General features: G+C 43.0%; 1 protein-coding gene across 2 annotated transcripts in view; it reads left to right on the forward strand.

Annotated features, from left to right (window-relative positions):
• The window catches only part of TM6SF1 (transmembrane 6 superfamily member 1), a 33,743-nt gene that overhangs the window by 11,749 nt on the left and 6,515 nt on the right, over positions 1–15,479 (forward strand). For both annotated transcript variants that reach the window (XM_061595926.1, XM_061595927.1), the window contains exons 4-9: positions 1,587–1,690; positions 3,981–4,063; positions 7,405–7,526; positions 11,336–11,440; positions 13,305–13,397; positions 15,190–15,309. In XM_061595926.1, the coding sequence (XP_061451910.1) occupies positions 1,587–1,690; positions 3,981–4,063; positions 7,405–7,526; positions 11,336–11,440; positions 13,305–13,397; positions 15,190–15,309 (627 nt within the window). The remainder of the gene's footprint in view (positions 1–1,586; positions 1,691–3,980; positions 4,064–7,404; positions 7,527–11,335; positions 11,441–13,304; positions 13,398–15,189; positions 15,310–15,479) is intronic.

The following is a 15,479-nucleotide window of genomic DNA, read 5'->3' on the forward strand; positions in this document are numbered from 1 at the left end:
TGTGATTGGGTGCAATTCCCCCACTCCAAGGCTTTTTTCTTTTTACTTGCAAGACTCCAGAGCAGGGCTGAGGAGTCTCAGGCCCAGGTGCTGAATGCCGCCACTTAGACATCCCAAATCATTCTTTAGTATGGTCAGTGACCAGCATAGAAAGCATTCAAAACAGCATAAAGTATAATTGTCCAAATACATAAAATAGAATAAATAAAATAAGATGGCGTGTCATAAAATAAAGTAAGATAAAAGCATGTGTACGGAAATATTACAGAAATTTTGTTAAAACCAGAAGCTCAAAAGAAAAACCTTGTAAGATTGACTAAGGCTAGTTCTTGACAGATTTTGTACAATGCAACGCAGAATTTAGCTATACTGGGAGAAGCAGCTGCATTTTGATCGGAAGGAAGCGGAGAGGCATAAAATGCATCCAGTCGACCTGGCCATTTCAATAGTAGGAGGGCAATAAATTTTTGTGTGTGAATCTCGATCAGAAAGGCAATGCAGAAGGACATGAGCCACCAATGCAGCCTCTCCAGAATCACAGGGGCACTTGCTTTCACAGTAAGGGATTTTTTTTGGCTCTTCCCTCCAAGACTGATGAAAAGGGAACATTTAGACGCTTGCAGGCATCTCTGTCTGGCTCTCAGGAGTCTCACCAGATCACATTTCTCACTGGCTCAACACCCCTCTCAAGTGCTTCTGCCTGGCTAGAATTTGTCCTTGAAGTGTAAGGAGCCGTTGTAACCAGCCCCGGAACCTGCTGGTGAAGAGCAGGTAATGCATTTGATGCTGCTGCCGTCTCTTGCCTGCCTGGGTGGAATTTGGATCTGGACCATAGCATTGGTGGGGATGAACCTTTTCCCCACTGTTCCACTTTATTTTATTTATGGCTGTATCCTTATTTATACCGTCTGTATAAAGTTCTCCAGGCAGCTTACAGAAAACATCTGAAACATAGTTTACAGTAAAGGCAAATGTATGACGCAAAAGCATAAAACCCAAAGCTACATAAATGCAACAAAAATAAAACTTGCCATGCCCCCAAAGTTAAAACACAGATTAAATTGCTTCTGCTAAAAGTTATTTGCCCTGCAGGGGGAAAGCTCAGTGGTATAATTCGGGTAGCTTTCTTTTTGGGGGTGGGTGGGAGGGAGTGTTAATTATGAAAACGGCATGGGAAGAAATGGTTAACCTTCCATCCTGTGTCATCCCGGTGACTCCCCCCCCCCCCGGCTCTTCTTAATTAAAAAAAAGCACGCAATTGCAGACCTCCCATGTCACATCTTGTTGATTCCTTAACTGGGGAACTGAGCTCCCTAACATGCTTAGAATCGGCCTGTTGGACAATTTCCTGCATTGGTGTCTGGTGTTATTTGGGTCCAATACTCTTACGTGGCACGTATTTCTTGATGGCTGATCTCAGATAGCAATTTTTGTAACCTGACGCTTGAGAGGTGACCTCCAGAAAGACTGCTTACCTCTAGATTGGATGAGTGTTCTTCTTTCCAAGGCTGCTTTTATTCCTACGCTTCTGAAATGCTGTCTAATCTTTTTTGTCACCTGGTTACCTATACTCTTGTTTTCCTTAGGGCGAACCGTACCTGAACACAGCATACGGCCACGTGATCTGCTACTGGGATGGCTCTGCTCATTATCTCATGTATCTCTTGATGGTTGCAGCTATTGCATGGGAGTAAGTTGGGAAAATGGTATTTGTTTGTTTGGCACTATTTGTTTATCTTTCACAACTCTTTTCAAAATCATCTCACAGTCATTGACTTTACCTACCAACTGGACATAAAAATGCCCGTTCGCTTTTCTTGTGTTTTGGCTTTTATCGAGAGAAAACCTTCAAAAGGCACCGCCTTAATTGCATTATAACAATAAAAACCATTTAAGTCCTACTGTAGAGTAAACCTCTTAAAATCAATACACCTAAGGTAGTTGTATTTATTAATTTCAATGGGTCTACCCTACTCTGAGTAGGAGACAACCCATAATTCCAAATAATAGAAAAGCAATTGGGGGGAGGTGGATGGGGGTGAAAAGGCTCTGAATTGGATTGGTGCATCATGGGGGTGGGGAAAGGGTTTCCGCGATCAAAAGTCCCCCCTCCCCCAATTAGGGACATGCTAGAATTCCACCCAATTTGGATTTGGTACCAAATTTTCCATAATTCACTTATTCTGTGCTGTTGCAGATTGGAGTTTTATGTAGCAATTTTCCACGGCTATTTTTGAAAACAGGTTTGTTTGTTTTTTAAAGTCTGCCTCTAAAACATCAATATTAAGTATGATAATTGTATTGATATTTCTTTTCAAAATATTTCCTGTCTCTTTTCAAAACAGTGATACTAATATCAATATTTTTTTGCGAGGGGAAAAAACCCAGATTGGTCAAAGCAGCAGATAGAGGACAAAGAACAAACTTGAATCAATACTGACTTGTAAGGTTGATGGAATGCTTTCGAACTGGCACTGCCCAAAAGATCACATGCCTGCTCCCCGTACAAGTTGCTATTAGCCTTGTTGGGGGCATGGAACTTTTATGGTGCATGCCTTTTCTCTTCTGGAGGGCTAATATCCGGGGTGGAGAGAGAGACCTGTTTTAACAATAAAAAATGGCACAGAGAAAAGGTAAAACACACCCTTGCTGAGCACCATTGCTCTGATAAAAAGGAGCCCCCCTCTGCCGCTTCCCTCCTCCAGCAGTTGCCCTCAAGTCTCCTTTTTTTTTTAAGTCAGAGATCCATACTTTTGACTATGTCTTGTCTGTTTTTCTTCTAAATCTGTTGTGTGCAGAACTTCACGATTTTAGGTTCATTTAATTCTGCCCTTCTAAAAGTTAATATGTTTTCACTTCCTATTGGATCGATGAATGTAGCTATTAGGTGATCATATTAGTTGATTCCCCTGAGCATTTTGAACTGTAGAACTGTCTAGCATTAGAGGGCCTTTGCATTCGTCGGCCAGAATTGTGAAAGATGGGAAGAGATTTTTCTTCTTAATTGCACTGAGCAATTTGGTAGAATAGTGCCATTGCCTGCACAATTGTTTTCCCATTTATCTCCATAAGCAACCAGACCTCTGGAGGACTTCTGCTTTTTTGTTTTTGTTTTTTAAAATTAAAGCTTGAACATTCAGGGAAAGGGCTCTAGACAGCATCTCCCTGAGGGGGATTTTTCTGCTGTGCATTAGCAGAACGAGAAAGGAGGATGCTGAAATCAACCCAAAAAGCAAAGAGAAATTTAACCTTAAACTCAAAATTCTGTCTTGCTTACCTGCTTGCTTTATGTATGCATTTATTATGCATTCATATCCCACCTTTCCTCCAAGGAACTCAAGGTGGCGTACAAACGTGATTCTCCCCCTCGCCTGTTTTATCCTCACAACATCCCTGTGAGGTAGGTTTGGCTGAGAGGCTGACTGGGCCAAGGTCACCAGTGAGCTGAGTGCAGATTTGAATCCTGGTCTCCTAAGTCTTAGCTGGTATAGCACAGTGGGGAGGAGATCCTGGCTGGGAGTCTAGAGTCTACGAGTTCAAATCCCCGCTCGTGTCTCCTGGGTGTCAAGGGCCAGCTAAAGATCACCCCCACAGGGAGTGGCTCAGGGGTTATGTGCCCTGCCACCTGTGCAGCCGTGGGCCAGCTGCAGAGTCCCAAGGAGCCGAGTTGCCCCCCAGCTAGCAGTTGCGGACAAGGAAGGGGCTGGCTTGTGCAGCTGTGGCAAGCTGAGCAGGCCCTAGCCAGCTGGGGAGGACTAGCCTCAGGGGGAGGCAATGGTAAACCCCCTCTGAATACTGCTTACCATGAACACCATATTCATAGGGTAGCCATAAGTTGGGATCGACTTGAAGGCAGTCCATTTCCATTTTCTCCTAGGTCTTAGACCAACACACTCTAACCTCTTCACCATACTGGCACAGTAATGTATCCCTCCAATAGTGTACACATGGTATATGAAAACTGGGTGTTTCTGTTGCAGGGAAAGTTACCGGACGATTGGCCTATATTGGCTGGGCTCCATCGTGATGAGTATCATTGTCTTTGTGCCTGGAAACATTGTGGGTAAGGGCATGCCACTTAATCTGTATTGCTTTGTGGAGTGTGACCATGAACTTGCTATCAGGATACCTTCATCTTGCGTTCGATGCAAGGACAAAAACACCTTTGGTTGAGAATGTATGCAATTGCATAACTCAAGACCTCTTTGCAGGACACAGTAAATGGAAGAGCACTCAAACCCATTCCACTGATTTGTACCTGAACCGCGTTTGGAATTTTAATCCCTGCCTCCTAAGTGGTGTTGGGAAGCTACCTTTTGTTTTTCATAAGCACTTAACCTTGAAGCAAAATTCAAAGGTTTGTGAATTGCTCCACGTGGAGCAGCCTTGGTGCTCCTGGAAATGCAGCCCCTGGGAAGTCGTAATGCCTGCCCGAGATCATCTGCAGATACAGCCTCAGCTTCGCAGCAGCAAGTAATTGTTGGTGTGACAGTGGAAAATGCTGCAGTGTAGAAGATCGGGTCAGGTGAGGGAGCACACGTCATAGATGTGTGTAAATTTTCAGGCAAGGATCAGCAAGTGCTGCAATGAGCCAAGTGCTGAACAGGTCAGAGCTGACTAAATAGCAGGTGCAATGTTAGTCATGCATGGGAGGAGGTATAGGTCTATAAGGTGGCAGCAATTTCCATTCCAACCTGTGTTCATCACCATTGGTGCTGCTTCCATTCCGATGCAGTTCGGTTGCTGCCAAATACTGCACTAGTCATCTTGCCACCTGCTATTTATCTTAAATTACATAATTTACATTCATTTCATTGTATACGAAACATTCAAAAAAGTTTTAAAAAAAGGCATTGGGTTGTATTCAACTAAGTCCTTTTCAGAGCTCAGTGTAGACCCATTGAAATGAATGAACCTAAATGGTCCATTAAGTTTGGTGGATCTAGGACTAGCATTAAATACCATTCATTAATTATGTACCATTTGTGGACTTAAAAACAGCAGTGACAATTATGTGAATGGATACTGATTGTATTCATTTCACTGAGTTCTGTTCCTGGCCATAGACGAACAACAAGAACTGTAGCCATTTCAGTTTCCTTTGCTATGTTCGTTGAAATTCTCCCTCAGCTTAATGTAGGGATGGCAAACCTGTGACCCTCCAGATGCTGCTGTACTCCCATCCCTAACCACTGGCCATGCTGGCTGGGGCCGATGGGAGTTGGAGGGATACCGGTTCTCCATCCTCAGGAGAGATATTCAACTGCTTAGAGTACACCCATTGAAATTAATGGACCATTAGCTTGATTTTAATGGGTCTGCTCTAAGTAGGACTAACATTCGATGCAAACTGGGGTTAATGCTGTTAAAATTACCAAACAAATGCCACCAAAAACTGATGCAACATGCTTTTGGTTATTTATATGCCACTTTTCCACAATGGAGTGTACCCAAAGCAGCTCACAGTAGACACTAACTTGTTACCAAAATACAACATTCTGTTTTGAAAACAACAGCAACAATAATTTCTTACCAACAGACCCACCAATGCAAATAAGACGAATCAGCCATTCAATAAACATAGCATCAAATCAATAATACTGTGAAATTATGTAGAAGTACATAAGTGCAAAGCAAAATAAAAGGCATAGAGCAGAACCAGCTAACAGAAACCTGGTTCAACCCCTTGGGGTGGTGCCCTCTTACCAGGTTAGATGGTCCATGGCTTGTTTCTTCATCTCATTTGTAAAGGAGGCTGACAGCAGTAAGGAAGGATGGAAAGATTACTGTGAGTTTCGGCTATCTCAATTTCTCATTTGTCCAATCTTAAATTCAGTTCTCCACATTTCTGCAGCGCTTTGATTTTTTTAAAAATAAAATCGTCATGAAAATTCTCCAGCGTTTTAGTGAGAATTTCTCCTAATAAACACATTTTTCTAAGCAGTTTTGACTAATGTACACATGTTTGCAATCATTTCCCCTATAATGCATTTTTATGTTATTTTTGTTAATATGTTCATTTTTATGCACTCTTTCCCATAATATATGCATTTTTGTAAACATTGTTTGGTGGGAGAACTACATTGCTAAATTCAGACAAGCGCAAATTTTGAAGGATGGCCCTGTTTCAGTTCTTGTATTGTTTTGGAAAGTGCAAATTCAGTAGATTCAGTTTTAAATGGGAGTATAGCTTTGTATTTTTATTGTTAGACATTCTTACGAAGTATGTGGAGATTGCTTAATTTTATTGTATATTTATAGAGATGTTTTCGTTAGCTTATTGCTTACGACTGTGGTTTGACTATATTTTGTTTTATTTTTGTAACTGTTAGAATGGATCATGTAATTTTTTGACATTGTAAGCCACCTTGAGCATGGCTCAGCTGTGGAAAGGCAGCATACAAATAAATGATGATGATGAAATGCAAACTGATTTGAATGCCCTCTTCATCCCTAGTAGTAAGATGGAGGTGCTGGGAGGTGGCAGTGACGGTCAGGCCTCTGCCCCAGCCTGTCAGGTGCTCTGCCTGGTCTTATTGTGTAGATAGCAACTGGAAGTCTGATGCCCAAATCTCAAGCATCTTCCCTGGGATAGCAAGCAGCTTTTGTTTATTTTGTACACCATCTGGTTTTGCAATAATTATTTATGAGAACTCCCACCCCCCAAAACCCCAACCCTCATGGTGTGTTGAGTACCTGGAAATGGTTGTCCCCCTACCCTCCTTTCCTTCGCAAACAAACCCCTTTTCTGTTTCTGGCTCTACAACTCAAAAATAGGAATATAGGAAGTTGCTTTATCCTGAGTCAAAACCCTGATCCATGTAGCCCAATATTGACTATACTGGCTGGCTGCGGCTCTCCAGGCTTTCTGGCAGGGGTCTCTCTCAGGCCTACTTAGATATGCTGGAGCTTGAAACTGGGACCTTCCACACGCCAGGAATCTGCTCTGCCACTGAACTATGCCCCTTCCCAAATATTATATGGGCTTTCCTTCTGACAGTGTTTGGTTGTTCTTGTCTGTGTAACGGTAAGATAACTCGCATACCCTTCAATGTTTTTTTAAAAATAATAAAAGTAATTTACATTGAGGATTTGGCAACACGCAAAGTAATTTCAGTTTAAGTGATCAAATGGTTAAAAGACAGACGGTTGATCAGCTGACAGCACCATCCAGTGCATGTCTACTTAGAAGTAAGTTTTATTAAGTTCAGTGGTGCTTACTCCCAGGTAAGTGTGTGTACGATTTCAACTTGCTGCAATCCTCTATGCAGTTACCTGGGAGTAAATCCCACTGAACTCAGTGGGATTTATTTCTCAGTAGACATGGCTAGGCTTGCCAAGTGCGGTGTAACTTCTTTTTATTCAGTTGGTAGTCATAGTTTTTATTTATCTATTTATTTATAGGCAAATATGGAACGAGAGTTGGTCCTGCATCTTTATTAAGTATACCGTATATTTGTCTCCCAATATGGGCTGGTTTCAAAATCTGTAATCAGCCTCCAGTGATTGGTGACTCTCCAGCCAAGGTAATAGTAATGTAGTTATTTATTTGTTGTTTAAATAATAAGAATATGCTAAAATCTGTTGACTGTTGAAATGGTATCTGTTGTAGGCTTAAGAAGCAATTCATCTTACATAGGTTGCAAAATCAGTCTTTGGTGTGGCATCCTTTTGCTGGCCTTTGTGTTCCATATATGGTACTTGGATTGGCAGGGATGCCCTTGTACATTCTGTGTACTTTTCTGAGGCTCTAAAATAGAAATATCAGGCCCACCATACTGGGGGTGAGGAACATTTTTCAGCCTGAGGGCCACATTCTCACCTGAGTAACCTCCCAGGGACTGCATGTCAGTGGTGGGTGGAGCAACTGATGTGATCTTTGCTGTGGTCCAGTAGTTTACATTCCAGCCATGCAAAAATGAGAGGTTTCTACACACACATTTCTCCATCCAGGCAAGCAAAAGGCATTATCACAGCTTAAGAACAAATTCCATCTAGGCAAAAGCACTCAAAGAGGGCATGCACCAGGGCCGTTGATGGGTGTGGCCTGGGGAGGAGGTGTGGCCAAGTTTAACTTTGCCATGCAAACATTTAGCCAATTATACCTAAACCATTTGGGACCCCTGCTTTCTTTGCATCTGAAAATCTAGTGCCTTCCTTTAATAACATCAGATTAAGTCATATTTGACGGGTATCAGTGAAATGTTGCTCAAATGAACCATATTTGGGGTGCATGTTTGGAGGCAAAGCTGGAGGAGATTGCTTGCTATATGGACTGGTGAAATAGGTTGGAGGGGGGATTTGAAGGGGGATGGCAGTTGTGGGGTGACAACTGAAAGAAGGAAGAGGGGGTTAGCTTCAGTGGGAATGAGTTTTTAGGAGATCACTATCTCAAATGACGTTCATTCCCATACTACAGTTTATAATTTATTGTGCAGGGCCGGCCCTGCTGTTAGGTAAAGTGAGGCAATGGCTGCAAGCAACCCCCCCAACTGTTCCTCTCTTCTTATTTCTTACCTTTCATTATCAGATATCATAGCTGTCTGTGCCACAAGCAAATTTTCCTAGCACATTTTTGTATGTCATTCTCACTAACATTCATTTTTATGCACATTTTCCCCTAATATATGCATTTCTGTAAACACAGCATTGCAAAATACAGATAACTGAAAATTCCAAAGGACAGCCATGAATCCGTTGATGTATTGTTTCAGAAAGTGCTAATTTGGTAGGTTTGCCTTTAAATCCAAACCGAACCAGTTTCTCCCCCCCCCCCGCTACAGATTCCGCATCACTGCTATATGGGATTGGACAGAGTCGCCTAATTCTAGGCTTAGTTTGCCTGATTTACATGACCACTTGTCTTAAAAAAAAATGATTTGAAGATTATGTGCTGCTAGCACACTTTTGCTTGTTTCAGTTTCTTGGCCTTTTAACAGCCCTTACTACTGCTCCCTTGGCTATTCTTGTCTTCCACACAGAAGACATCATTTATAATGATGAAAAAAATATTCTGCTTTCCCACAGGAAAAGCAATTTCATTGTTGGGTTACAAAAAAGTTGCAAAGAATCAGTGAAAGGATTCTATATTTAGAATCCTCCTGTGGACATAACTCCCAGCCTCTGCTGATAATTGGCTAAAACGTTAGATTTCATGCAGAGCAAAAGCACATCCATCAAAGGGCTGCCCATTTGCTACCGGGCCAAGTTCAAGGTTCTAGTTCTGGTGTACAAAGCCCTATACAGCTTGGGACCAGGATACCGGAAAGACCGCCTTGTCCCTTATATACCCAGCCGATCGCTGCGCTCTGCAGGTGTTTTTAGTGCTTTTGTTTGCTACCCTGGGCTCCTACTGGGAGCCAGAGTGGGATATAAATCTAATAAATAAATAAATTGCACTTTTGGAAACTATGTGCAAGCTGAAACGCAGCTTTCCTTCGGAATTCACATGAATGTCGAAATGCAGCTCTCCAGCCAAATGATGCGTATACTCGGGCAAAGTGTGCATAATAATGCATATATTTATTTATTTATTATTAAATTTATATCCCGCCCTTCCTCCCAGCAGGAGCCCATAGCAGCACTATATTATTAGTGAAAATAACATACAAAATTGATTGATAAACTGACTGATAAACCATGCTGGGAATTGTAGCTTGGGAGGTGGCGGGCAGGGGCTGCCTGTGAGCTGGACCCTGGCAGATGCCATGTTTCAACAAAACGTTGGCCCCCATACAGGCAGCATGAAGCTTCTGGATTGGCCAGGCCTTAGTTAGTTGGTTGGTTAGTCAGGTAGTTAGTTTGTTTGTTTGTTTTGGTAGGGCCCACCCCATTCTTCTGACGTAAATTGATTTAACTGGTTTTAATACTGAAGACTATATCCAGTGTTAATCCTACTTAGAGTAGACCCATTCATTTAGGTTTCAATCCAGCACATGTCTACTCAGAAGTAAACTCCATTGGGTTCAATGGGACTTACTCCCAGGTGAGTGTGTATTGGATTGCAGCCTAACGTAGTTCCAATTATTTTCAAGAGCACTACTTTGAATAGAACATAGTAGGATGCGGCCCTATATTTTGATATTGTTTGAACCCACCCTGGGGCCTTAATGGTGAAGGGTGGGTAAGAAACCCCATAAATAAAATATATACTGTATAAACGGGAGTCTAACCTTCTCCCCTTGCTTGGCAACCAGAGCAGAACCTTCTGCCTGCTTTTGCTATTTCCACCTTTTTCTATACCCTCCAGGCCTTCTCTAGATTTCAGTACAGGGTGGCCAATTATGGCTCTGGCTGGGTCCTGTTGTTACTTCACATTTAATTGTTACCTGCCCTGTTAGCCTGTGTCACTAGCTGAAATGCATATAAAATTCAGATGTGCAATGGCATGCCTTGCATTAAGTGTGTTAGATATCTATATTCACTGTAAGTATTTTTAGAATTGTTGTCTCGGTGCGAAGCTGTTGACCTTCTCTTAAACAAAACATTATATTGCAGAGCACCACAAAGAGTCTGGCAGCACCTTCAGAAGACTAGCACATTAATTATAGCATAATTCACTAATAGGCAAAACCCCCTTGTGGTTTAAGAACATACCTATAGCCAGCAGATATTTCTATCATACTTTAAAAAGCAGGGACATTGGGCAGCTATAGTGAAGGGAAGCAGGAGACCAGACCTCCTCTCTGCGATATTGTACTGCCCTACAAATTTGTAGAAATGTGAACACAATTTGCCTTGGTCTTTCACAGTCGAAACCACTTCCTGTGCAGCTTGGAAGAATTTGGAGGCACATGTTACCAAATTCTTCCAAGCCACACAGGAAGTAGATTGGACTGTGAAAGAGATTGAATTTTTGTACACATTACTTGGCTGAAGAACTGCGTTCCAAAATTTGGAGAAGTGTACATTTTGAAGGTTGGTGGCATTTCAGTTCGGTTGCATTTATGTTTAAATGCAAACTAAACCTAATTTCTCCCTCTCCCTATTCTGAGGCAGAAATTTAGTCTTGAGTTACAGAAAGAAAATGAGCTTACAGTCCCTTCCACACAAAAATCCATTCCTGGCTATCCCCAAGCTATTCTCCTTTCAGCAGTATAATTTTGTGGGAAGTCATTTGTTACTGCAGTTGTTGAAATGACTGGCCTCTTGCCAATCTGCTATAAAACACCCAGAGCAAGTAGATCCAGATCTACCTTCTTTCTGTCCAACCCTGCTTTCACCCATGAAAGCTTGCACCTTAATAAATGTGTTCATCTTAAAAGGTACTGCAAGGCTTCTGTCGTCTTTCCACCAGCGGACTCACACGGCAATCCCTCTGGAAATTCTATTGCAGGTGATTCAAGAAGTTCAGCAGAAGAGACTTTTGAGAAGGCCTCTAGACCTCCTGTTGGCTGTATACTTCATCTTTGCAACTGCTTTTTGCCTGTTTAGAGGCCTAGTAAGTTTTTGTATATACTGTATATAAAACCTCACACTGTCTCTCAGGGAAAAGGAAGGATTTAAAGTCATGGAAATGAATGAGTGAGAGGCTGCAGCAATGGAGGCTGGTCCATTAGGATGAATGGGGCACTGCCCTGCCAGCCTTTGTCTGCCGTCATCCAGCTCCCACCTGCCTGTCTTCTTACCTACCATCAGTCCAGAGAATGGCACCGCTTTAAGGCTTCCTCCTCCTTAGTCCCTGTGTTGTCCTTGTAGACCTCAGCAGGAAGGAGGATGGAGACAAAGCTAGAATGAGTTTACTGTGCCTGCCATTGGCTCTGGCTCCACCTACTGCTGGGGAAGGGCCGTAGCTCATTGGTAGAGCATCACTTTGCATGCGGAAGGTCCCAGGTTCAATCCCGGCATCTCCAGGTAGGGCTGTGAATGTACCCAAGCTGGAATCCTAGAGAGCCGCAGCCAGTCAGTAAAGACAGTACTGACTCAGTGTGAAGCAGCTTCCTATGGATGTTGTCTGCTCTGGTTTGTACCCTACCGGTCCCGATGGGCATCTGCCATCACTGGGCTGTACCCCACCCCAGTTCCTTTGCCCCCAGAATCTGGGAGATGGCTCCATTTGCTGCTCCCCACAATGGTTGGTTGGTTATTACATTTACATCTTGCTCTGCTTCCAAAAGCATTGTACAAGGTTGTTTCCCTTTCCCCATTTTATTCTCGAAACAACGCTATGGGGGAGGTTAAGCTGAAAGAGAGTGATTGATTGAGCTTCGAGGCTGAGTGGGGATTTGAACCCAAGTTTCCTCAGTCCTAGTTTGGAAATGCCTCTTCCGTGTCTGTATTACTGTCGCATTTCTGGTAAGTCAACTTGATCTCTAGGTTTTAAATGTTCTGTTGTTAGGTTTTTAACTTCTCTTATTTGATAGCTTTGTACCTTTGTTGGGTATAGACTATTGTTAGGTATAGACTAGGGGGTAGCCAACATGGTGCCTTCCAGATGTTGCTGGGCTTGAGTTCCCATCAGCCCCAGCCAGCATAGCCAGTGGTCAGGGATGATGGGATATGCAGTCCAGCAACTTGTGTAAGGTACCATATTTGGCTATAGGCTAACTTGTCTCGGAGAACTAGCCACCTAAGTGAGCTCAAGAGAGCATTTGTTTCCTAAGGCAAAATCAGTGAGGCTTTTTTCAAGCCTCACTGATGATGGAGGGAGAGTGTAAGTGTGTGTGCATTTGTGTGGATATCATGTGTTCACATGTGTGCGTGCCTGTGTGCGTAGCTGCCGTGTCTGTGTGGTGCCCACACCAGTTTCTCCAATTAGGGCCCAAAAAGGTTGGTGACCCCTGGCCAAATCCATTAAGTCTGGGACCTTTTCTCATGCTGCACCTTGACTGTAGGGCTTTAACGCCAAGCCCCCTTCCCCCTCCCACCTCTTCTTTGCTTAACACCCAGCCTGATGAAGAGTTCTGGGGAACTCAAAAGCTTGCTTATTCTTCTCTGACATTCTAATAAAAATGATCTCCCTGTAAGTCAATATTCTTATTCCCCGTATTGCAGTTGGAGGTACCGAGGCTGAACAAGAGAGAGGCCTGAGGCCATCTACTGAGTTCATGGCCCGGGCGAGATTTGACCTGGAGACAACTAAGGGGGAAGGCTGTAGTTCAGTGGTAGAGCATCTGCTTTGCTTGCGGAATGTCCCCAGTCTGAAATCCTGGAGAGCCATTGACAGCCAGCATAGTCAGCACTGAGCCAGATGAAGCAGCAATCAGGCTTGCTGCACGGCAGCTTCCTGTCTCCCTTCGGTTCACAGTTCACTCTCTCTACCCACCACGCTGCCTTAGCTCAGTCTGAATTTGCCTTCTCTTTAGGTTGCCTTAGACTGCCCGATTGAGCTCTGCCGACTGTACAGCCAACTTCATGAGCCATACATCAAGGATCCCGCTGCTTATCCAAAACTTCAGGTAAACATTCCAGAGTGGGAAAGCATACATGGACTTGGGGAGCTCTTGATGTAAAAGAGAGAAAGGAAGCACTTGTACAGACTGGCTTTCTGGCTTCCACTTTTATTTTTCAAGCTACATTTTTGACCCGATCTAGATCTCCTTTGAGAGCCAGTGTGGTGTAGGGGTTAAGGTGCTGGACTATGACCTGGGAGACCAGGGTTCAAATTCCGACACAGCCATGAAGCTCACTGGGTGACCTTGGGCCAGTCACTGCCTCTCAGCCTCAGAGGAAGGCAATGATAAACCACCTCTGAATACCGCTTACCACAAAAACCCTATTCATAGGGTAGCCATAAGTTGGGATCGACTTGAAGGAAGTCCATACCATATACCAGATCTCCTCTGGAAGAGTCTTAACTGGCTTCAGCGAGAGTAGCCCTTTATATAGTTCGTTTGTTGCATATGGTTAGCATGGAGTGGAAAGAGACTTAAGATCATAAGAACTGCTTTGCTGAATCAGGCTAAGGTCTTATCAAGTCCAGCTTTCTCTGTCCAACATAATGCCCTAGAGAAAGCTGACATGAGACAGAATGAAGTAGCTGTCCCCTGGTGTGTGCCCCCAATATCTAGTAATCAAAGAATTATGCTGCCTCTGAATGCGAAGGCCAAAAGTCACTGCTGTGTTTTATAGTTTAGAGAAAAGAAAATTAACGGGGGCAAATAGGTGTGTATAAAATGATGCATGGGAAGGTGGAGAAAGTAGATAGGGAGAAGTTTTACCCTCCTCTCTCATAATACTAGAACCAATCTAGGGATGGGGAAGAAATTCAGTTGAGTTCGCACTTAAAACCAAACCTGCCTAATTCATCCTTCCCGAAATAATCCGTGAACTAAAATACAGCTGTTCTTCCAAGTTTGCAGTGTAGTTCTTCAGCTTATTGTTTTTAAAATGAATATACTAGGGTAAAGTGTGCATAAAATACATATATTAGTGAAAATAACGTGCAAAAATGCATTGTATCAGGGACAACTGCATTGCAAAAATGTGTATATGTCAGGCAAAATAGAATACAAAAAATGGGAGTATGAGGAAGGATTCACACTAAAATACATAGATTGTTCAGGATCTCAAAAAGCTTTGGGTTTCCAATTGGACAGTGAGCCTATCGCTGTGCACACATAGGCTGTCCTTTCTGATGGTATGCTGAATGGGGGCAAGGCCAAGAAACACATAGCTATGGGGGTGAGTGTGGTAAGCATGGGCCAACCCTCTCTTCCATATGTGCCCATGGAGGGCCAACAAGTGAACTAGCATTTGCAAGGAGAGCCAGTCTTTTAAAGTGGCAGCACCTATGCTTTGACCTTAGGCAGGCACCTTCGCTGTATCATTGTAGACATCTGCTGAAAACTTTTTTTTTTCAGCAAGCCAACCTGGACGTACAGGATTTTGTCCAATGCTAGTCCTACTCAGAGCAGACCCATTGAAATAATTGGGAATGACTTACTTATATTTCAGTTGGTCTCCTCTGAGTAGGGCGAGTAGGACTAGCATTGAATACAGCCTATAGTTTAGTTATCAATGTTTGTCTTAAAAGTTCTACTGGTTTTTATCTGGGTCTTATTGAACATCATCTTGCTTTTCAATAGTTTTGTGGATTTTAGCTGGGTTTTATTGATAATTTTTTTTGCATACCCTGCCTAGAGCTTTATGATGAAGCAGTAAGATTTATAAATCTTTCTAAACAAATAAACTAGTGTGGTTCCAGTTCTGTAGCTGCATAAACCAGTTAACTTTCCTTTTAATGCGCAGATGCTGGCATATATGTTCTACTCTGTGCCCTACTACGTAATCTCACTTTATGGTTTGCTTGTGCCTGGGTGCTCCTGGATGCCAGATTTAAGCCTCATTCATGCTGGAGGACTAGCCCAGGTATACCAAAGTGTGTGTGTGTGTGTACTGTATATATATGTATATATTATCATGGCTTGGGTGGAGATATGTTTTAACCCAGAGTGGGAAACCTGTGGGATTCCAGATATGGTTAAACTTCCATCATTTCTGACCATTGGCTAATCTGGCTGAGGCGGATGAGAGTTGGG

The sequence above is a fragment of the Rhineura floridana genome, chromosome 14 (genome assembly GCF_030035675.1).
Source record: "Rhineura floridana isolate rRhiFlo1 chromosome 14, rRhiFlo1.hap2, whole genome shotgun sequence".
NCBI lineage: Eukaryota > Metazoa > Chordata > Lepidosauria > Squamata > Rhineuridae > Rhineura > Rhineura floridana.